At 54.4% G+C, this 21008-nt stretch overlaps 8 protein-coding genes across 8 annotated transcripts, besides 9 other annotated features; 2 read left to right on the top strand and 6 right to left on the bottom strand.

The window, feature by feature from the left end:
- Window positions 1–3040: 3040 nt before the first annotated feature.
- Window positions 3041–4900, top strand: EKO05_0000665 (uncharacterized protein; the record flags this gene model as incomplete). The annotated part of the gene is made up of 1 exon (XM_038944757.1): window positions 3041–4900. The coding sequence occupies one exon, from the start codon at window positions 3041–3043 to the stop codon at window positions 4898–4900; it is 1860 nt and encodes a 619-aa protein (XP_038803205.1).
- A 2064-nt stretch (window positions 4901–6964) lies between these two features.
- On the top strand, window positions 6965–7477 carry EKO05_0000664 (uncharacterized protein; the record flags this gene model as incomplete). The annotated part of the gene is made up of 1 exon (XM_038936891.2): window positions 6965–7477. One exon carries the CDS (start codon window positions 6965–6967, stop codon window positions 7475–7477), a length of 513 nt encoding a protein of 170 aa, XP_038803204.2.
- A 666-nt stretch (window positions 7478–8143) lies between these two features.
- Window positions 8144–8224: a tandem repeat.
- Window positions 8225–8614: 390 nt separating this feature from the next.
- Window positions 8615–8639: a tandem repeat.
- A 124-nt stretch (window positions 8640–8763) lies between these two features.
- Window positions 8764–8803: a tandem repeat.
- A 228-nt stretch (window positions 8804–9031) lies between these two features.
- Window positions 9032–9156: a dispersed repeat.
- An 18-nt stretch (window positions 9157–9174) lies between these two features.
- Window positions 9175–9218: a tandem repeat.
- A 147-nt stretch (window positions 9219–9365) lies between these two features.
- Window positions 9366–13384, bottom strand: EKO05_0000663 (P-type Ca(2+) transporter; the record flags this gene model as incomplete). The annotated part of the gene is made up of 2 exons (XM_038936642.1): window positions 9366–9992; window positions 10040–13384. 2 exons carry the CDS (start codon window positions 13382–13384, stop codon window positions 9366–9368), a joined length of 3972 nt encoding a protein of 1323 aa, XP_038803203.1.
- Window positions 13295–13321: a tandem repeat.
- Window positions 13385–13754: 370 nt separating the features above from the next.
- Window positions 13755–15696, bottom strand: EKO05_0000662 (Glutamine--tRNA ligase; the record flags this gene model as incomplete). Its single annotated transcript, XM_038937001.1, has 2 exons — window positions 13755–15124; window positions 15177–15696. The coding sequence occupies 2 exons, from the start codon at window positions 15694–15696 to the stop codon at window positions 13755–13757; spliced, it is 1890 nt and encodes a 629-aa protein (XP_038803202.1).
- Window positions 15697–16093: 397 nt separating this feature from the next.
- EKO05_0000661 (uncharacterized protein) lies at window positions 16094–17212 on the bottom strand (the record flags this gene model as incomplete). Its single annotated transcript, XM_038944756.1, has 1 exon — window positions 16094–17212. The coding sequence occupies one exon, from the start codon at window positions 17210–17212 to the stop codon at window positions 16094–16096; it is 1119 nt and encodes a 372-aa protein (XP_038803201.1).
- A 394-nt stretch (window positions 17213–17606) lies between these two features.
- Window positions 17607–18152, bottom strand: EKO05_0000660 (uncharacterized protein; the record flags this gene model as incomplete). The annotated part of the gene is made up of 1 exon (XM_059635475.1): window positions 17607–18152. The coding sequence occupies one exon, from the start codon at window positions 18150–18152 to the stop codon at window positions 17607–17609; it is 546 nt and encodes a 181-aa protein (XP_059491458.1).
- Window positions 18153–18390: 238 nt separating this feature from the next.
- On the bottom strand, window positions 18391–19779 carry EKO05_0000659 (23S rRNA (adenine(1618)-N(6))-methyltransferase; the record flags this gene model as incomplete). Its single annotated transcript, XM_059635474.1, has 1 exon — window positions 18391–19779. One exon carries the CDS (start codon window positions 19777–19779, stop codon window positions 18391–18393), a length of 1389 nt encoding a protein of 462 aa, XP_059491457.1.
- Window positions 19780–19957: 178 nt separating this feature from the next.
- Window positions 19958–20810, bottom strand: EKO05_0000658 (Bifunctional dehydrogenase and ferrochelatase; the record flags this gene model as incomplete). Its single annotated transcript, XM_038936661.2, has 3 exons — window positions 19958–20123; window positions 20172–20653; window positions 20709–20810. The coding sequence occupies 3 exons, from the start codon at window positions 20808–20810 to the stop codon at window positions 19958–19960; spliced, it is 750 nt and encodes a 249-aa protein (XP_038803200.2).
- A 123-nt stretch (window positions 20811–20933) lies between these two features.
- Window positions 20934–20944: a tandem repeat.
- Window positions 20945–20979: a tandem repeat.
- Window positions 20980–21008: part of a tandem repeat that runs on past the window's edge.

The raw sequence follows: 21008 nt of genomic DNA, 5'->3' as shown, positions 1-21008 counted from the left end.
CAACGTTTATGATTGATGAAAGATCATCCCCGCAGCCTTATGCGTGAGGACGACGTTGCGTCGGTGATGAAGGTTGATGTGGACCCCTGGTGAAGCAAGGCTTGCTGTTCCTCCAGGCTTACGAAGGGTGCAGCGAGGGGTTCAGAAAGTGGGGCCAGGGTATATGCTCGGCAAGGAGATTCATCTTTGCAGTAGAAGCAATGAGACGAATAGCGTTATCCAATACAAAGGTAGGGTGAGGTTGAAGGTAGCATCGAGCAGTAGGTAGCGTCGCTGTGGTCCACCGCAATCTGTTCCACTGCGCAGCGTTGGGCTGACTTCCATGTCAACATCCGTTTGCTCGAAGTAGTAGCCATGCGTTCTAGGCGAACAAACGGGTGTTTGTTCTGCTCAGGCCTACTGCGGTTATCGTGGTCATGGCTTCGCAACTTTGACAGATTTTTTCGTCGCACAGCATCTGCATGCCCTACGTAGAAGCTTGGGATCTGCAAGTCAGGTATATTTGGACGACTCTGCTTACCGGCCATCGCTGCAGCAACCACTTCTGTGCGATTCTACTACTGCGGTCCATGGCTCAGCCAGGCTATGTCACTCCAGCAACCTCACCAGACGGCGTAGCCTTCTCTTGCATTGGAGCACAGCTGGCACAGGTGTACACAAGTTGACCGCTGTTTGCAGATTTCGACGACCGCTGCAGCGACCTTGACCTCTAGGAGTCAGAGAAGCCAGCTACAACAGACTACTGTCTGATGCGCTCCGACACGCCATTGCGAATATAGTCGTGTCGATCTGTGGACTTGATACATCCAGGACAGGTAAGTTCAACAACAAGCTATGGCGAGGAGGTCCGTCTCTTGAGACGTTACTGTCAATACAGCAGCTGAGCCTTGGTCGAAGAATCCACTACCCATGCGTGCCTTCTGGGAATGTCGACAGATTAGGATGCGCTTCACGATGGCAACTTTTAGCATCCTAGTAACCTACTCTCGCCTGGCTCTTCAATTGTCCACCATAGTTTTGCTTATTGTAGCAGTCTACAGCCCTCCATCGGCACAATGCCCAAAGCCCTGTTCGCTTTTATAGCGGCCGTCAACCCAAAACCGGATGGAGCTGACAGAGCTCGCTTACGCAACTTGGTATATTGAAAAAGAAGTAGATGAAAAAGGGAGGTAACAGGGTCGCAACTTTGCCGTGACAGTATCAAGATTGGTTGTTGGGTGTGCGATTCTTCCGCAGGCTGTTTCTTACCACATTCGACGATGACGTACGCGCTACGTAAAGCAGCTACAGCTAAATCGAACGTCTTCACTCCTCCTGCAAGCTCACCTCGACCAATTCTGGAGGTTGCACAATCGTTCTGCTCGGAGTTGCCGACAAGATGCTGAGCGGAGGTTGGTACTAGTTTTTTAGGTCACTCAGACCATGCAGCCATAACGAAATCCAGACCACTATTTTGTCAGACAGTGTCGCTCTAGCATGGCCATTTTAATCCGCAAGTCGAACATCTGCCGTATCACGGTGCAGGACAACAAAATCCAAAGACTCTCTGGTTTTCAGCTTCTCGATTCGGCTTCGGTCGGTGGGGATCCTTGTGCGATATTGCCCCGGGGCCGGAGTGCAGTCGCCCTGCAAGACCTCAGGACAGCCTCAATGTCGTATGCATTGCTATCTGATTTGCATTTGGAATCTCAAGAATAGTGACGAACAAAGACAGCACTCGTGCTTCAGGGCTGTGGCCACGTTCCGCAGACGGCAGGTCAAATGACCGGCACTGATAGCAACGCCACTCGCGGCAGAAATCCTTCAGCTGAGGTGTCTCCGGTACACGTTGACAAGCCAAGGACTTGCAGATGACAGCGCCGCGTCGCACTATACTTCTGGAGCGATACGAAGGCCGAAGTCTACAGCGAAGTTCGCCCACCTTGTTGGTTGTGGATTACAACACTGCCCTCAGCTGAAACCGGGACGAACGGCTCAGTTTTGCGTCGTGTATGATGGCGAGGTTGGCTATCTGGTACAAGCGATCAGGCTATACTTCTCACCGGTAAAAAGGTGGACGAGTCACAATCTGTGCGAAAAGCTTGAGGTCGAATTGAGTCAGTGCTCGTGCAACAAGTGCTTCTCATGTCTGTTAGATGTTGCTGTTGAGCTAATCGATCGACAGCCTGTTACAAGCTATTGAGGACCTCCCAATAAACTGGCCAGCTGTCAGCTGCGAGCGGGCAACTACGCCAAACCGCTGACAACACTGCGAGAGTCGCAATATCATACACCGCTCCTGACGACTCCCTGACCATTACGTCCGGACCAAACCACCGAAATTGTACCTCGTATCGATGACCGAACTGCGACTCTTTGCACCCTGCTTGAGGGTGTGACATGACGGCCAAGAGCGTCGTTGTTGCCGTGCAGCCACCGCAACACACGTCAGCTGTTTGTACCACTCGACACACCAGAAACTCGCCTCGCATCGCCTTACCCAACAACCTCGTGCCTTACGCAGGCGGCACCATTTGGATCTGATCAGCCCTACTCGCAATGTTCGCGTGTTGGCAGAGCCGAACCTACGGTCCGGCTGTGTAGACCTTCAATACTACTGGTGACTGGGACTGCATATCACGCTTGGCTTAGGTGAGATGGTACAAGCAAGCCACAAGCTCGTACTTTTGACCACACCTCGCAGTATCCCTCTGCGCCTCACTCGCCCTTATTAGACTCGAGGTCTACGAACAGAGTTGAAAACACAGCGTTTGTGTACATCGCTTTACACTCACGTAAAATACATTCAATAACGTTCAGCTGAACTTTCGATCACAAAGTTTCAGTCAGACTTACAACCTCCTTCCAAGCAGGCTCTAAAACGAGAACCCCTGCGTGCCATCGCCTCTCCCGGTTGTGGTGTGATCAATATCCTCAAGTCCGGAAGCTACAGCAAGACAAGGCGAGTAACATACTTGTCATCTTCTGCAAGTGAGCTGATGCGTTTTGAAACAGTCACAGGCATAGAGAAGAAGAAGAGATACTGCCTTCAAATCCGACCATGGATGCATGGAATGACCCCAGCGATTTGCCAGCATCTGTCGAGCCGAACATCAACGACGTACATGCGAATCTCTCACCCTCGAATTCAGACCCATTCAAGTTCAGTCACGGGCTTACGGGAGTGGACCAACCTGCGAACTACCTCTTCGTCAATATCTTGACCGCGACGATTCTAGCCCCAGTCATCGCTACGATTCTGCTCCGCACCTTTGTCTACCTTCGAAATGATAGGAGGCGTGTCTCTGTTATAACATCTTGTCGCAGCCAGAACTTTTGGAGAAGGGATCGTTACTCATGCTGGGGCCCGCTGAAAAGACTCTTCCTGTATGCACCTCTTGTGGGCGATCGACACAGTCGCGAAATCCGATTGACCTCCACCGTGCATGCTGGAGGTCTGCCCACAAGACCACAATTTTTGGTCATTGTAATCTACGTTGCCAGCAACATCGCATATTGCCTCGCGGTGCCGGAACAGCTACCAGACCAGCGATTCGCAGAGCTTCGGGGCCGATGCGGAGCCCTAGCAGCATTCAATCTAATTTTTACGGTCCTGTTTGCTCTTCGAAACAACCCTTTCATATGGATTCTCGGTATTAGCTATGATACTTTCAACCTTTTCCACCGATGGACTGCAAGGCTGGTGATCCTCGAATCGATAGCACATGTGGCTGCATTTGTGTACAACACATACCGTGTTACGTACAAAGGGCAAGATGGTTGGGCCAACATCAAGTGGGTTCTTGGACATTCGGTCTCCTATCAATGGGGTCTCACTGCCTTTGTCACCTTCATATTCCTTCTCCTGCAGTCACTCGGCCCAATCCGTCGAGCTTTCTACGACACTTTTCTGAGCTTGCATAGACTTGGAGTCATTGTGGCTATTACTGGAGTGTATTTACACATGGCAAAACACGCTCTACCACAGCTTCCTTGGGCAGTTCTCTTCATTGCATTACTAGCGCTGGAACTTCTGATCAGGTTCGGGCGTATCTTGTACTTCAACTTTTCGTGGAGGCGGCGCAATTGGACCAGAGTCACCGTTGAAGCTTTACCTGGGGAAGCAACTCGAGTCACATTCTCCACCCCACGGTCGTGGAATCATTACCCTGGGTTGCACACCTACGTGTACTTGCCAAGAATAGCACCTTTTGCTGTGCACCCATTCTCGGTAGCCTGGCACACATCTTCTGGTTACACAAGACTTGACCAAGAGAAGTTACCTTCAAACATTGAAGATCTTGAGATCGAGAACGGACCCAGCACGATATCGTGTATCGTACGCGCGCGCACTGGCATGACTCGTTCGCTGTACGACAGAGCTTCAAAGGCCAAGACGGGTTCAATGGAGTTATGGGGTGCGATCGAAGGACCGTATGGTGGGCACCACTCCATGGAATCATACGGAACCGTCATTCTTTTTGCCGCAGGCGCAGGCATTACCCACCAGCTGTCGTTTGTGCGACCTCTGCTTGCGGGGTACAGTAACAGCACATCAGCTACCCGAAGGATCGTGCTTGTCTGGTGCATGCCTACGATTGATTCCGTCGAGTGGATACATCCGTGGTTGGAGGAGCTTGCTGCAATGCCGGACTTTGGCGACATCGTCCAAGTGCGGCTATACGTTTCGCGATCTAGCCCGCAGGCAGTGGAAGCTCTGAGTTTGCCCATGCAAGTGAATGTCCACACGCAACGATGCAATCCTCAAGACATCGTGGACGAGCAAGTACTTGCGCAAGTTGGTGCCATGGTAGTTACAGTTTGCGGACCAGGGCGCTTCAACGACAGTGTGCGCGCGGCTGTAAGGCGCCGTGTAGGCCTGCGCAGTATTGATTTCTTCGAAGAATCATTCTCCTCATGAGGGTCTGCGCGTTTTGGGCAGGGTTGTGAGTTGATAGGCTGAGTTACACGCATCGATGATTGACTTTCGGGCAGCAGCCAGATTAGCATTTTCGTGTAATGCTATGGTGTAATTGGCGTGTATTTCTACCTCGCGTCTTATCTCACATCGAAGCCGTCAGCTTCTTATTCGGTTCGGTCTTTTTGAGCGAGACCAAATATATCTGTGTCCCATGGAGATACGCAAGGCTCTGTAGAGTGACTATTGTGACGCTACTGGTACAAGTACCCAACCTGCGCAAGTGTGCAACATCTGTTCCACCGCTTCTTGTCGAATAAAAAGATCCACAGTACTATAGATTAAGCTTCCTAGTTGGCTATTCAGAGAGTCCGACCCTTCTTATGATTAACCGGTTGAGTGGCCTACGAACAGTACGTGCGAGTAGCTACGCTGATTTATTCAGAATCCACAATAAACATCGAGCTTTCAAGCGTATAGTCAGAGCTCAGTAAAGAGAGAAACAAGAATGTTCGGTCGAAGCCTATTGCTTACATGTTGTGAAATTTACAACACCTGGATGATTGGCGCGCTGTTTGTCTATCTTGGTACAACCACAAGATGAGCCCACAAAGAAATTTGACCCGGAACTCTCACGCAGATAATTATTTTTTGGCGCTCCGAATAATCTGTACAATTTTTTTTCACGCCCACATATGCCAACAACACCTGTTTGTTCTTGTCTCGTCTTTGTTGCAGAATGAATATGCACCACCGTAGCTGCACCAAGCCAAACTTCATCAAGTGGCCGGCATAACAGAATGAATCCATCCCAGAACTTCTCATTAGCGACAGAACTTCCTAGACGATGTCAGCTTCCGGAACACCTTTACATCGTTGTTGATGATGTCGCGTTCCCCACAATCGGCCATGAAGATGGCTCAGTCGTTACGCCCAGACTGGGTGACTTCCATGCGAAGCTGGACTTTGCTTGCGAAGATGTGTCGCAAGATCACCTTCGTTCGTACCTCAAACAAAAGAACTCTTTGTCTACTCAGTCTTGTTTTATATCGACTTTTGAAGATGAGGGTATGAGTCACTGTCATTACTTGCAAGCCAATACTAATAATAAGCTAGAGATTGCGCTGAGAGCACCTCCATTCTGTGCTTCCGAGATGATCAGAAGCGGAATCTATATCCCGCATGCCACAAAGTTGATAATCGACACCACAAGATTGCATGCAGGGTGGATAGATACGTCCTCAGCGAGAGTTCCAGTCTGGCTTGAACATGGCGAGCTGCCCAAAGTGCCTAAAGGGGTGCTTTACATGACTTCAGAAGGAGTCGAAGCATTCGATGCAAGTATCTGGATCTGTGTGGCCGAAGTGCGAAACGTCCTCGGATTGAAGCCACATCATGGCGAGAGGGGTGAATGGCTTGCTTGCGGGCATATCACGAGAAGTATGGTGGAGGCGCAGGTTGTTCTGCACGCCTATCAGCGAGAGCAGATTATTACATCGCAACTGGTGCCGAGGAGGTCCGTCTCCATCAGATCGATTTCCTCGGAAGAGCAAGAAAAGCATCTGAACCAACAGATCGCTAGGAACAAGGCGTCGAGAGAGGACTTGCGGTTGAGAGCAGTGGCAAAGAATCAAGAATGCGAGAAGGCGGCATCACTGTTGAGACAAGCGACTGAGAATAGACAGGTAAGATCTGCTTCCATCAAAGGCAAAGACGAGACTAACCGCAGTTTAAAAGGCCCAAAAACAAACCGGGCGCAGGTATGCAACTGAATCACCGTGTAAATTTCCGAGAGAAGAGAAGCTGGAGCAGCGAGTTTTCGTCCAATCGCCATCAGAGGTGGCTGGTACATACAGCGTTGGCCACATTGCTACCCGCTACGCTTCAGTTCGGTCGCCCAGGCTTCGAGAGGCGCTCGAGCGGAATCAGGCCTCAAAGTCGAATGAAAACCTCAACAGTTCATCTTGTTCACGTTTACCGGCCCCCCAAAATTTTAAAAAGGAGCTTCCAGGGCATTTCAGTTTTCATGAAGCAAGATATGTAACTCTTTCGGACGACTTTTATAGTATGAGCGCCGGGGAAAGTCCACCATCTCTACACCGAAGAGATACGCGAGACAGAGCTAGAGAAGAGGACTCATACGAACAGACCTTTGCCGACCCTCCAAAAACAAGCCTCCTTCCTGTCAGTATCGCGTTCAGTAGAAGAGCGTTCGATGAAGATAGAAACACCCTTCCACCCTCGGAGCGACTTCGCCGCGCTCGAGCAGGCAAGAAGAGAGTTAGTTTCGTTGAGCCTGACGACGAAGTAAACGACGTTTTGATCTCGGTCGGCCAAGCAAGCAACGTCATATCCGCATTGGAAGAGCCCAACCATGTTAGGGTAAGTTTTACTCTGCCCGAGCCACCGCTCTCCAGCGAAGGGGAATCCTTCTCAGACGACGCACCGTGTGGCACAAACGAAGATCTACATACCAGCATCGACTTTTCGCTCGAGGAAGGCTCCGCTCCGGATCCTCAGACGTATGCTTCACAACGTGCTATAGGTAGTCGTAAGGAGCGGGAAGATGTCCTAGCATAAGTCCAATAGTGTTCACGAGTAACATCCCAATACCAGCCCTGCTCGAAAAAACCCGCACAGGCTGAGAGACACAATTCAAAGTTCTCCAGGGACCTTGATTGCGATCTCGAAAGCGAGGAAGCTATTTCGTACCAGCCTGTGTAGATGAAACCAGTAGCAGCAAGCGACGTCGACCAGCATAGCGCTGCCATCAGCAAGCACCACTGCAGCACCAACAAACCCGCAACCCTCAAACTCCCACTCGTGCAAACAAGAAAAACAAAAGTCGACGCAGTGTATGGCCCGGCGCAGAACCCCGAACTCCCTCCCCATGTCGCACGTCCTAACCCGCCACGCAACGTCATCCCGCCCGCCCCAAAAACCCCCGACCCATTCAGCATCCCCCTTTCCCCCAGAACAGCATCATCTCACATATTTCCATTTCCTTCCATTTCTCACCTCTGCATCATTGCAACCCCGATGCAGCAACTCCGCGACATCCATTGAAGTCTGCTCGAATCTGCAGAAAACTTGATTTTCATCAACATGGGCCGTTTCGCTGCCAGGTTTGCAGTCTGGGTTCTTGGGTTCCGCCCAGGCCGGATCAGGTAGGGCGCCTGATGCGGGTTGGTGTCTATGGCGGTGCCTGAGGCGATGCTCGCACGGCTATTTTTGGTAGCCCGTATGGTGTGGTGTGAGTCGTGTGTGTGTGGGTGTGTGTGTGGGGTGTTGGAGTGAGGATGGGTGAGCTTGTGTTGCGTTGTTGTGGTATTCTGAGGTGGTCGGTGTTGGACGCTTGGGTATTCGGGCAGCTTTTCACCTCCAACAAACAACTCCTCGTTTGGACAACACCAGCCAGGAATCCATGCGCTGACCATCTGCAAGCCCAGAAACGCAGATATGGATATGTCGGTTGGGTAATACTCACGCCAAAGCAGCGAATATGCAGTTATCAAGTTCAAACGCCAGTATCACAATATCCACTATCTACAACATACCCACACAAACAAACCCCTTTCTCTTGAAATAGAAAAAACCTAGAACCTACACCCCAGCGCGAGACACTTCACTAGAGAAAAGAGAGAGGGACAACCAAAGCGTCAGCTAACCTCAAGGAAAGCACACGCAACACATGCGCATCCAGCTCAATATGTTCCAAAGAAGAGAACGAAGAAAAAGAAGACCACCCACCGTCTCAACAGCTAGCCAAAGCACCAAAAACCCACACCCAAAAAACTTTCCAGCAGAACTTACACAACACCCACCTCCTATCGTTAAGCGTAAAAGTAGGGTTGATTACCCAATCTAAGAACCTAGAACCAAGAACCAAGAACCAAGAACCTAGAAGCGCATCTTCCAGATTCAACCCCAGTAACGCCGAAGCAACCCCTCAATCCAACAAACCCCCTCTCGTTCCACTCGAGAGAAGAAGTGTAGAAGCGCATTAAAGTGTAGATCAACATCTTCACAAGAAGAAAATAGCCAGGGAATAAAAAACCCCTATATGGATAAAAGGTAGTGTAGTGTAGAAGAGAAGAGAATACAGAAACATAGCTGAGATGAAAAAATTGGGATACAGCTCTGCCTATCGTGCTAAGGAACTTTTGGAAGGTAGTAGTGCTCACTTGGATAGTAAGCATGTAGGCTAGAACAGTACTTATTGCCGATACTAGGTTAGAGGTGTGACGTTGCCACATGCCAGTGCCACTTGGCCTGACAAAAAGTAGAGAGAAGAGAAGAAGTTACAAGTAGAGAAGAATAACAGGTATTACTATAAAAGGCCTTATATCTACGTGTTGTCTGGTAGAGAAGAGAGATGGTGGTTCTACGCAAGCTATGCTATAACGACGTAAACAACTAGGTTCTAAACCTTACCACCGCTGCAGCATGTACATAGTCTACTTGACGTCTACGCGGGCACGATACCAGCCGCCCTCGCTTTCTCCTCGATCAGCTCGTTCTTCTTCTTCTGTGCCTCGACCTCCTCGAGCTTCTTCCTCTCCTTCTCGCGCTCCAGCTGATCCGGCCTCCTCACCGCAATATCCTTTGGTTTGTTATCTGAAAACAAAAACTTCAATCCCTTCTCGATGACGTAGCAAGCAATAAAGTCGCCGGCCATGACGGTGGTGATCATGATTTTGAATTCCGTGGTAAAGGGGACGAGTTTGAGCTTCTCGTTGATTTCGGGGATGAACTCGGTCGCGCACGAAAAGGCGACGGCAGAGACGGATACGAGGCCCCAGTACATGGCCTTGTTCTCGCGGATCGACTCGCGGAAAGGGCGGCCCTGGTAGTTGATGGCGAAGGTGGAGATTTGCTGGATCAGCTGCAGCAGGTAGATGGCTGAGTTGAGCAGCGAGGGCTCAAAGTCCTTCTCGAGGTCTGGGTTGGGGTCTTTGGGCTCGACGCGCTGCACAAACTGTGACACGTAGATGAGGGTGACAATGTGCACGGCGAATTGGCCGAGGACGGAGCCGATGATATAGATGTTGAAGATGTTGTGTTGCGGGCGCTCTTTGGAGAGGGCTTCGACGGTCTGGGTTTGTTAGTATGTGTACGTAAGTGGGGTCAAGGACAACGAACCTTGGCACGAGAAATGGAGAGGAAGCAGACGCTCATCATCATTCCTGAGATTGTGACTTGACCGTCACCAAACTTGATGCCGTCGAGGTACAACACAGACAGAGAGTAGGCAGAAATCAAACAGTTCAGCGCGAGAATCTTGTACATCTGGATGGTTGCAACGAGCGTGCAGCGGCCCTGGCGGATGATGTTGGGGATAGCGACAACGTTGGCGAGCTTGGATGTGAAAGGAGCAGCGACGGAAGCATCCCCGAGCTTGATCGTGGGCGGTTCGCTGTTGAGCTCTTCGAGTTCCGACTCCATCATTTTCGCGGTGAGCTGCTCCCCAATGCCAAGAGGCTTCTTCTCCTGCGGCGCAGCGACGTCGGTCGAGCCGTTGACAGCACCGTTAGCCGAAGCAGCAAGGCCCTTCCTTTGCGCTTGCTGGAGCATGGCCTTCTCGTAGTGCGGGTTCGTGGGGCCGGGGGGATACAGGTGGGCAATCAGGACGGGGACCGGAGGCTGGGGCTGGTTGAAGCGCGTCATCATCTGGCACTGCTTCTCGTATATCTCCTTCATCTTGGTGTTGCGGTAGTGCTCGCCAATCTTGTCGAGATCCTCGCGGGTACCGTTGAGCAGCGCAACACCAATGTGAGCTTGCTTGAGCGCGCCAACGTCGTTTGTGCCGTCACCAGCCATCAGAGTGGTGTAGCCGCCTTCCTTGAGTCCGAGCAGAATCTCCTCCTTCTGCTTTGGCGACACACGAGCGTAGACCCACGCATGGCGGAGAATCTGCTTCCAGCCAGGCTGGCCAGCAAACTTGGCGAGAGCGTAACCGGTGATACAGATGTCCTTGGAGCTGATAATGTCGGCAGCCAGAGGTTGCGTGGGGTCGACGGGGATGTTGACCTTGTCGTCGACGCTCTTCCAGACGAGGGCGTTACCAGACTCGTCGTGTTCAGGCGCATCGAGGATGTAGCATTCGCGATCCACAATCTCGCACAGCTTGGCGACGTGGACGGCGGTCAGTGGGTTGTCGCCGGTGATCATGACAACGCGGTGACTTGACTCGTTGAGCGCGCGGCATGCCTCGATGGCGTCAGGCTTGAGAGGGCATTGCAGGACGAGGAAACCAGCGAAGTGAAGATCCGACTCGACGGTTTCGCGCTTGAGGTCGTTGATGCGGTTCTGGCCCCACTCGCCCTCTTCGGCGAGGAACTTGTAGGCGAGGGCGAGCACACGGCCACCGTTGCGCGTAAAGTGCTTGAACGTCTCTTCGTAGTTGGCCGGGGCATTGACCAGCATCTTCCGGATCGTCTCGGGCGCGCCCTTGACACCGACGAATGTGCTTCGGACCTTCTTTCCGCTATTGTTGGTGACCAGGACGGTGGCGACGGAGCTCTGGCGCTTGAGGGCAGACGAGAACTGGAAGCGGCGGCGGATCTGCACGAGCTCAGCGTGGGATTTGGCGGTGGTGGTCGAGGCGTTGAGCGTGTCCTTGGCTCCGACCTTCCAGCCAAGCGCCTCGATCGTAGCCTTCTCCATGGGCTCACCGACGATGTCGCCTTCGTCCAGCTTGACGAGCGCGTGCGCGGTGGCGAGCACGAGCGTGGTGTGTGTGCCGACGTCGGTGACCTTGGTGAGGTCCGTGTGCGCGCCGTCAGGGCTCGTTTTGGCGTTGGTCTGGCCCAGGGTAAGGCCAGCAATGCCCTCGACGATGAGATCCTCGCCCGTCAGCGTGCCCGTCTTGTCGAAACAGGCAATGTCCACGCGGCCAGCAAAGGGAATGCGGAAGGGCTCGGTGCAGAAGATGGCGTACTTGCTGAGCGCAGCGAGCGAGGTGTTGACGGCCAGGCTGAGCTCCATGGGAAGCTCGGGCGGAACGACGCTGGTGACGATCAAGACGCAGTCGAGCAGGAGCTTGTTGCGCTGGCGGTCGAGGCGGACGCCCTCCTGCCAGACGTACCACGAGGCGGCGATGGCGAAGACGGTGAGGAACAGGATGAAGAGGAGGGCCTCGACGTTGTTGGCCGAGACGCGCTCGGTGGCGTAGATCATGGTGCGGACGAGGCTGCCCTGGTTGGTCTCGAAGCCCGTCTTGATGACGACGGCGACGGCGCCCCTGTCGGGCGGCGGGGGCACGCCCGACGACAGGCGCGAGACGGTGTTGGCGTCGTCGTCGGCCGTGTTGCCGTGGGAGACCTGCAGGACCTTTGTGCCGCCCCACAGGAAGGCGTTCTTGTCGAGGCCCTCGGGCTCAATGCGGGCGTCGCCGGGGCGCAGCTGGACCGACTCCTTGAGCACGGGGGTGCTCTCGCCCGACAGCATGGCCTCGTTGACAATAGCGGCGCCCTCGAGCAGGACCATGTCGCAGGCCACGCCCGAGTCCTCCTTTGTGCGGCCGACGCTGACCACGTCGCCGGGCAGCAGCTTGTCGCTCATGACGTCCTGCCATTTCTTCTGGCGGTAGGCAAGCAGCTCGTAGGGCTTGATGCTCATGCCGCGGAACTCGGTCAGCGTGCGCTGGCGCTGCCACACGACGGTGCTCTCGAACATGACGAGCATGAAGAGGGTGAAGAGCGAGTAGTACCAGTAGTCGTCGAGCATCCACAGGCCGACGCAGAAGATCTGGAAGACGAAGAAGGGGGCCACGGCGTGCTCCTTGAACAGCTCGGTGAAGGTGGGCACGGGGATGTCGAAGGCGTTGTCGCCGTAGTGCTGCTGGATGCGCTCCATCTCGGCGGGCGAGACGAGGCCCTGCGTCTGCTGCAGCGTCTTGAGCTGCGGCTTGGGCTCGCTGTCGAGGGCGTAGGCGAGCGGGGCAAAGGAGCCGGCCGCGGCGTCGTAGAGGAAGCGGCGCTTCTGGAAAAGGAACGAGAGGTTTGGCTTGCCGCCCGCGTTGTCGCGGCGCAGCTCGCAGATCTCAGCGGCGCCTGCGTTCTCGACGGGCTGCACCTTGATGAGCCGGGCGGAGCGGATGTCGGCCGCCTTGGTCGTGGTGAAGAGCGTCCTGAGGTTGATGTTCCACTGGGTGAGCAGCCAGACGAGCGACTGCAGCGTGACGATGCTCGCCACCCACACGAACGTCCATTCCTGCGACTGGATATACTGCTCGTAGCGCGCGCTCGACAGGTAGATGGACGAAAACGCCGGCCACACGATGAGGAACGGCCACACGTAGAGATGCAGCTGCAGCGGCAGCGGGTTGTGCAAGCTCGCCTGCCGAATCTGCGGCTGATTAACGAGCGGCGCCATGGTGGTGGTGGTGACGGCCAGGTCGTGTGTGTCGTGTCGTGTCGTGTCCTCAAGCTGGGCCTGAACTTGAACTTTTGAAGACATGCGCCATATGTCTTCGCCGCCCGCCATGCAGGGTTGTTGCTCCGATCCCGCTTGGCCCGTGCATCGTCCGTCTTGGAACCTTCACGAAGACCAGGCACCAGCCAGCATCCTTTTTGACTAGAAGTACTTTAGCAGCTCTACAAGAGTACACTATTTGAGCAAGTGCTCAGCAGCCTATGGATTACCAAAGCTATTCTTTGCCTCTACTATAACACTACTAAGCACTAGACTTTATATCTATTACACTAACACGTGCGCTGGAGTAAAGTACTTGTTGTCATGTTCTCTAGTAAAGTATCGTCATGCACGAGTAAAGTATTGTCATGCATGAGTAAATATCATCATATGCACCAGCAAAGTATCATGATATGCACCAGCAAACTATCGACAATCGTGCCTATTTGCCCTTATCCTCGCGCAGCGACACAATCTGATTCAGCACGATGCGCTCGGGCGTGCTCTCGAGATCGACGCAAAAGTAGGCCGTGCGCAGCGCCTGGAAGCGGACGAGCGCGTCCGACGAGCCGCCGGGGTTGAGTTCGTTCTCCGCGATCAGATTGTTCAGCCCGCGCTCAATCACCGCGTCCGCGTAGATGACCTCCGAGTCGGTTCGCAGATCGTCGGCCCAGCTGCCGTCCTTCCAGTTCAGCGTGTTGGGCGACTCGGTCTTGAAGAGGCTGTTGTACTGCCGTGCCGTCACTTGGATGCCTGTTGCCGCGTCCACCCACTGGATGTATGCCTTTGGCCGCTCGCTCGCGGGGACCTTGACGGCTTTGATCTCTGTGACCTTGCCACTTGCGTCCTTGGAGAAGGATGTGGCGCGGATCGAAAACGGCACGTTGTACAGCCCCACCGTCTTGTTGGGCGCGAGGCGGAAGTAGTCTGGGTCGTCTTCTTCGCGGAAGTCGCTGCGGTCAATGTAGATGGAGCCGCCGACCTTGACCTTGCGCTCGCCGGGAATGCCTCCCTTGGGGTCGTACGGCACCGTCACTTCCTGGTCGTCTTCGGCAGCAAAGTCTTCGATGACGACCTTGATAGGCTCAAGCACCAGCATCTGGCGGGGAACAGTGCGCTCCAGGTGCTTGCGGATAGAAGCTTCGAAGCGTGGGGCTTCGATGTCGGTAAAAGAGTCCGTCACACCCAGCTCTTCGACAAAGTGGAGCATAGCCTTGGCGGGAATACCACGACGGCGGAGCGCAACCATGGTGTACAAACGCGGGTCGTCCCAGCCTCGTACCGACGGCGGGATGGTCCTGTCGCCGACCTTCGCGCCCTCAACCAACATGAGAATGCGGCGCTTCGACAGAATCGTTCCGTTGACGCTCAGACGACCGTATTCCCTCTGCATCGGCCCCTTCTCCTCCGACTTGGGCACCTTCATCTCCAGCTTCTCCAGCAACCAGTCGTACGAGATGCGCGACTGGCGGAACTCAACCGTGCACAGCGAATGCGAGATGCCCTCGAGCGCATCGCAAATGCAGTGGGTAAAGTCGTACGTGGGGTAGATCTTCCACCGGTCGCCCGTCCTGTGGTGGTGGTTCTTCTCGACGACTCGGTAGGCGGGCAGATCCCACATCTGCGGGTTGCCCTCGTTGGGGTCTGTCAGGCTCTGCTTCATGCGCAGGTACGCCTCGCCAGCCTTGTACTTGCCGTCGCGCATCGCACGGAACTCGGTGATGGACTCGTCGATCGGTCGTGTGCGGTGCTCGCAGGCGTAGCGCTTGCCGCGGTTGTCGGGGCCGCCGCGCTGCATGTTGACCTCCTCTCCTGTGTGCTGTCAGCAACCACCCCCCAGTGAAAGAACGACGCGGGAACAGACTTGAGCAGTGGCACACATACGCGCCATCCTTCCTAATCAGCTCCTCCGCCAGCTCGTACAACTTGTCGAAGTTGTCGCTGCTGTACGTGACCTTCCACGGCTCGAAACCCAGCCACTTGATAATGTCAAGAATGCTCGTAAAGTACTTCTCCTCCTCCTTCTCCGGGTTCGTGTCGTCGTAGCGCAGGTAGCACACGCCCTTGTGATGTTTCGCGAAGCCAAAGTTAACAGCAATGGCCTTGCAGTGACCGATGTGCAGGTAGCCGTTAGGCTCAGGCGGGAATCGTGTGTAGACGTCCTTGACGGGCTTCTCCTCGTATATGCGCTTCAGCCAGCCCTCGGCGAACATGCTGACCGGCTCAGCTTTTGCCGCGGGCTTCGCCTGCTCCTTGGGGCGCAGGGCATGTTCGGCTTTCTTTGCTTTCGCGGCAGCCTTCTTTGCGGCTTTTTCGAGCGCACGCTTAGAGGGGCCCTTTTCCTCCTCGCCCGTTGCCGGTGCTGGTGCCGTAGGTTCTGCCATGTCTGGGTGCGGTTTGTTAGGAGAGCTTCAAGATGACAGACAGAGCGGCTGCTGGAATGCAATGTTGTGTGGAAGAGTTGAACCATTGCGTCGACTGTGTACGTGGACGAGCACTTCTCCTGGGTGTTCTTACCTAAATCCTGGCTACCGAGACAATTCAGAGATATCAGCTTTGTCGCGCAGCTCGCGTGCAGCAGCTGGAGGGGTTTTGGAGGGGAACCATTGAGTCAAGGCGCGCTAGAAGCCGCCTTCAGCCACTGTGGCGTCGCAACGGTATCGTCATCTTCCGCGCTGTAAACCTTTGCTCACTTCACACTCATTCTGCATCATGCGCCGTTTCAACAGTGACTGCTGAACCTAATACTACGCTGAACGATATCAAGGGATATTTGTGTTATCATCCTTTCACGCCTTTCTTCTCTACATCTCCGTCCTCATCCTCCCAGCACAACGCCTCCCTCCAAACCTCCGCTCTCTCCTTCATCCCCTCCATTCGCGCATCCAGTAGACTCACCTCCCTAGCTGCCTCCTCATAGACTCTCCACTGCCCAGCACTCACCCGCCTCGAACTCGCGACGCTCCGCCCAGCCGGACACGCGTTGAACCCCCCACCCTCGACCCAGCACTGCAGCAGCCCCGAGCAGAAGATCTCCGCAATGGCTGCCTGGGAAGGCCGGAAGATGAGGTAAATTACGAACTGGTGCATTTCAAAGTGCTGTGTCAGTGCGTTGGTGCGGAAAAGTTGCGTGCATATATCTTCGACGAGGTTCATGACGTGGTTGGAGGACCGGTGGGCGCGGTGCTGTGCCAGTCGCCGATGGGCTTGGAGTGCGTAGCCGACTTCACTAGGTGGGTAGGGAAGAGGCGTATTGTGAAGGTGTGGTGATGTCTGAGTATAGCGGAGTGTGATCCCGCTGCAGAAGCGTTGGAGGGTTGCGACTCGCTTGGGTGACCGGTCAGTACTTGGGGTGTGGAGGTACTTACGGTATCCTTTGGTAGATGCTTCGAGTAACACCAGTGGTGGTGTGACGTTGTCGATGGTGTGAGCGTGCTCAGAAGGATCTCCGCTCAAGTAGTCTTGCACCATATCGCGGATGACTAGGCACTGATTTGGTGTTGGCGCATTACCCCGGTCGTCAGCGAGGAGGTGAGCATAGATCGAGGGCTGGTGATGCGCGCGCTGCTGTATGGATGCGTACTCTGCTTGAAGTTCAGTGTCAGAAATCATGCGACCTACTAGACTGCCTTCTACTGCTGCAAAGAAGACGCGAGGTGCTGATGCCAAGATAAGGGCGCATTCACGCGTGAGTATAGTTAACTCAGCAGGGTCAATGGCGCAGCTGGTTGCATACTTCGGAAGCTCGTCGTTGAGTATATCGAAGATCAGAGGCTCGTAGTGTTGGTTGCGGAGAAGGTACAGCCATGTTCGGCGGCGTTCGTCGAGCGTTTCTAGTATCGGAGTGTCTATACGACCTCGTCGCTCTGGGATAGTTTCAGTAATGCTGCATAGATTCATGTTTGTCTCAGCGAGCGAATTTGTGGAGGTTAGTAGTAAATTTTCAGGGTTGTTTTGTTGTACCGAGATGGCGTCTATCGAGAGATGCGAATGATCATCTTTATATGTCGTTGTAGCATTCATCACTCAGTACCGACACCAAGAGATGTCGCTGCGATCCCGTATCACCAAAAGCGCAGGTACTAAATTCTTCATAGGGCCACGTCACAGCCAAGTGACTGTTGTGACATGACAATACTTTGACGTTGACGTGATGGCGGTCCTGTCTGGGATATTAGTTACTGTTGTCAGAATATTGAGTGCGGTGATTACCAGCCCGATACCACTCAGCTTAGCAGTGACACTGTGAGTGTTGCTTATAAATTTGCATGTCTGAACAAGAGGCGTATCACTCTCAGACGATGGGCCCTTCCCAAAACAAGCTCTTATCTAACTCCTCCGCAAATCCCTTTGCCAGCGGTGGTGCTTTACCCTCCGGCTTCCTTCCCGCGCACAATGCATCTGGCTTTCCATCACTTCTACCAACGCCCCCACCACCTTTGCCTCCTCGATCACCTCGACCACCGCGGCCTCCCCGTCTAGCCTGAGCTCCCCTCCCACCACCGTAAGACGCCGGGCGATTCTCAGACGCCAGCGTAGTCGGCTGAACCCCAGCGGCAGCTCTGTTCTGCCGGTGCAGTTGTCCCTCATGCAGATCGCCCTTCTTCTCCTCCTTCTCGTTCTTCTCACTCGTCGTGTACTGGAAGGTGTTCCACGCGAAGACCTGGTCCTCGAGACCTTTGGGCGCCCGGCCAGACTGCACTGTGACTGGCGCGTAGGAGTTGAGCGCGTAATCTTTGTCGCCGATGGCCGCGGTGTCGTGGTCGAAGCGGGCCGCGCCGAGGTCGGCGAGCTCTGTCGACGAGGTGAAGTAGACTGCGCTGTTGGAGGGAGAAGACATGGTGATGTGCCTGCAAAGGGACGTGTGTTGTGAAGCGTCAGAAGGGAGAGAGTGGGAAAGTGAATTGTGTTTGTGACGTGTTGATGAGGAACTGTGAGAAACGTCATTTGACGTGAGTGGTAGAAATGACCAAGCGACGAGTGAAGGCGAGAGAGCGAAGACAGGTGGTGGAGGCGAGCTTCAAAACTTGATTCCCGCTCCTTCCGTTTGCACAACGTCTCCAACAGGCAGGAGTGTTCTATGTCTTTTTGAACCACCGATGCACACACCCACAGAAGCTCTCCCACAGTACCTGATCATCTCCCTTGAGCCATTCCAGCACGATCTCGCCGGCCAGATCTACGACTGTGATGCGAAAAGCTAATTGAGTCCTCTTGTCGTGTGTACCACCGCGCATTTCCACTTGACCTTCCCTCTTCCGCCGCTCGTAGGCTCGTCTGTACGCTCTCCCCCAGACATTTTCTGATGCTTCGCCGACACCACTCGATGTCGCCGCGTTCCATTTCCAAACCAAGTCCAGGGTGGATAACTGATCATTCAGTTTGGCGAACGCGGCAGAGCCGGTGAAGGTAGAAGGCAGCGATATGTTATATGAAGTTGGGAAAGGCAGCAGATCGTGCGGAAAGCTACCACCGGGCGGGCGAGCGATACTGTTCCGTGGTCTCATGTCACCAAAACTCCATGCAACCACCCACCTCTTCGTTCCCGCTTTCGTGCCTGGATCCAGAACACCCACAGCCCAATTCGTTACGGCGTTAGTTTTGAGCAGCTCGACAACGGCTTTGGCGCTGGAGAGCTTGCCGAGCATGCTACTGTACCATGACACCTTGTCACGTAGAGCTAGTGATTCGTTGATGATCCGTGTGACAAAACCGAGATCGCCGCCAGGACAGACCATTTCATTGTTGGAGCCTGTGCAGATCGCATTGGGTCCCGTAGCTTTTCCTTCGCCGCTGAGGCTCTTTTCCATCTCGACAGAGTCGGTGAAGAAGGGGGGATTGCAGAGCGTGAAGTCCAGTTGCTGTAGGCATAGTGCTTCGAGTGGTATCAGAGGCATTGAAGAAGTGGTGTGCAGCATCTTCGTGCGGCTTAGCAGGTTGTTACGAGCAAAATTTGCAGCTGCCGATTCGAACGATACTTTGTCGACATCCGTCGCGCACATGGTCCACTTGGGTCTGCTCTTCATGCACAGCATGGCGTAGATGCCCGATGCGCCAGTACCGATATCCAGACCGACGACGTCTCTGTCCGGGTCATATCTGTTGGAGTGAGACGATGATGTAGAGTCGAGCAGGCCATGTATCCAAGACACGTAATTCCAGCGGTTGGGTATTGGAGGACAGAGTCGATTGTCTGGCAGAGCAAGTTCAAGATCAAAGTCAACGTGGAGGATTGCTTTAGACAAAGATTGGAGGGTGGCTGGGTCTTGAAAGTCGAGTTTGCCGGAACACGCTTGCCATGTTTGCTTGAAGTCTGGATCGGCTTTGGCAAGTGTTTTAAAGTCGATAGTGCTGTAAGGTGGGCGTTGAGCCAGATCCATGGTCCAAGACTGGAGTGGAGCCAGCGCAAGGGCGGTGCTGAGATGTAGTGGTGTTGCGGGATTGGATGTCAGAGACGGAGGAATCATGAGGGATCGACGCATGGGCCACCCAACGTTGATTGGCTCGAATGCCGTGAGGTCATGAATGCAGACGACGACTGGAGTGGAGAAAGCCTGATAGTGTGTTGAAGGAGTAGATATGCGTGACAACGCCCGCTTACCCAGTCCGTCTATATGCCTGTCTAGAACGCCGCCCATGTTCAGCTTAGATGAGGAAAGGCCCATCGAATGCACCATCTGGCTCCTGCAGACGAAGCAGATCAAGGCTGGGTGCCGCGTTGGGCTTGTAGAAGCCAAGGAGCTGCTCCATGTCTCTCTCGGTCATAGAGCAGAGATCGTCAAGAGAGTACGCCTCGCATACTTTGATCATCCTGCACTGTGTTAGCATGGCTGCACGAGAATGCGACGATGGCACATACCACTGCATCCGCTTCGGCCCCTCTGAGATGTCGGGCGCGACCTGCCTCAGCTTCTTGCGCAGCATGCCTACTCTTGTGATGGCCATGCCAATGTTGGGCGGCAGGTTGGCAGCGATTTGGCGCCTCACGATGTTTGCCAGCTTTGGGCCCTTGCCGTTTGTGCTGACCATGATCTGGAGGGGCCCGTCGCGGTGCACACTGCCAAAGTAAAAGTCGCACTCTGGCGGCACATCGGCAATGTTGGCTGCTATCCTCTTCTCCTTGCACAGCTTCCAGATCTGCGACGAGGCCTCCGGGTCGTCGACGGCGGTCATGACCATGTCGACGCCCTCGAGGTCGGAGGGCTCGAACTTGCGGTCGACATAGTCGACTTGCTTCTGCTCGATTCGGTAGGCGACCTCTGGATTGAGGCCTTCGCGCGGGGAAACGACGGTGATGTTGGCGTCGGCGTTGAGAACGTTCACGATGCGGCCAGCGGCGACCTGTGCTGGCGTCAACGGTCAATTGCTATCGCGTGCGCATAGCGGCCACACTCACCTCGCCGCCGCCGACGACGAGCACACGCTTGTTGCGGATCTGCCAGGCGAGAATGAGGGAGCCGCCGCCCTGGATCTCCGGGAAATCTTGCTCATGCGCCATGGTGGGAGATGGGTAGTGGGGAGGCGGCGCATTTCGTTCGATCGCAGCGAGGCGTGGACGGCAGCGCTATCGATAGTGCACCGGGCCACCGGCGACGTCCAGCAAGCAAGGCCAGAGCCTTGGCGTCGTCCATGGTCGATTGTCGATTGTCGATGTCGATTGTCCATTGCCCATTGTCAGGCGTCCGTCGTCCATTGT

The sequence above is a fragment of the Ascochyta rabiei genome, chromosome 1 (genome assembly GCF_004011695.2).
Source record: "Ascochyta rabiei chromosome 1, complete sequence".
Lineage (NCBI taxonomy): Eukaryota > Fungi > Ascomycota > Dothideomycetes > Pleosporales > Didymellaceae > Ascochyta > Ascochyta rabiei.
The sequence above is the reverse complement of the archived record's forward strand: the minus strand, read 5'-3'. Positions and strand labels throughout refer to the sequence as shown.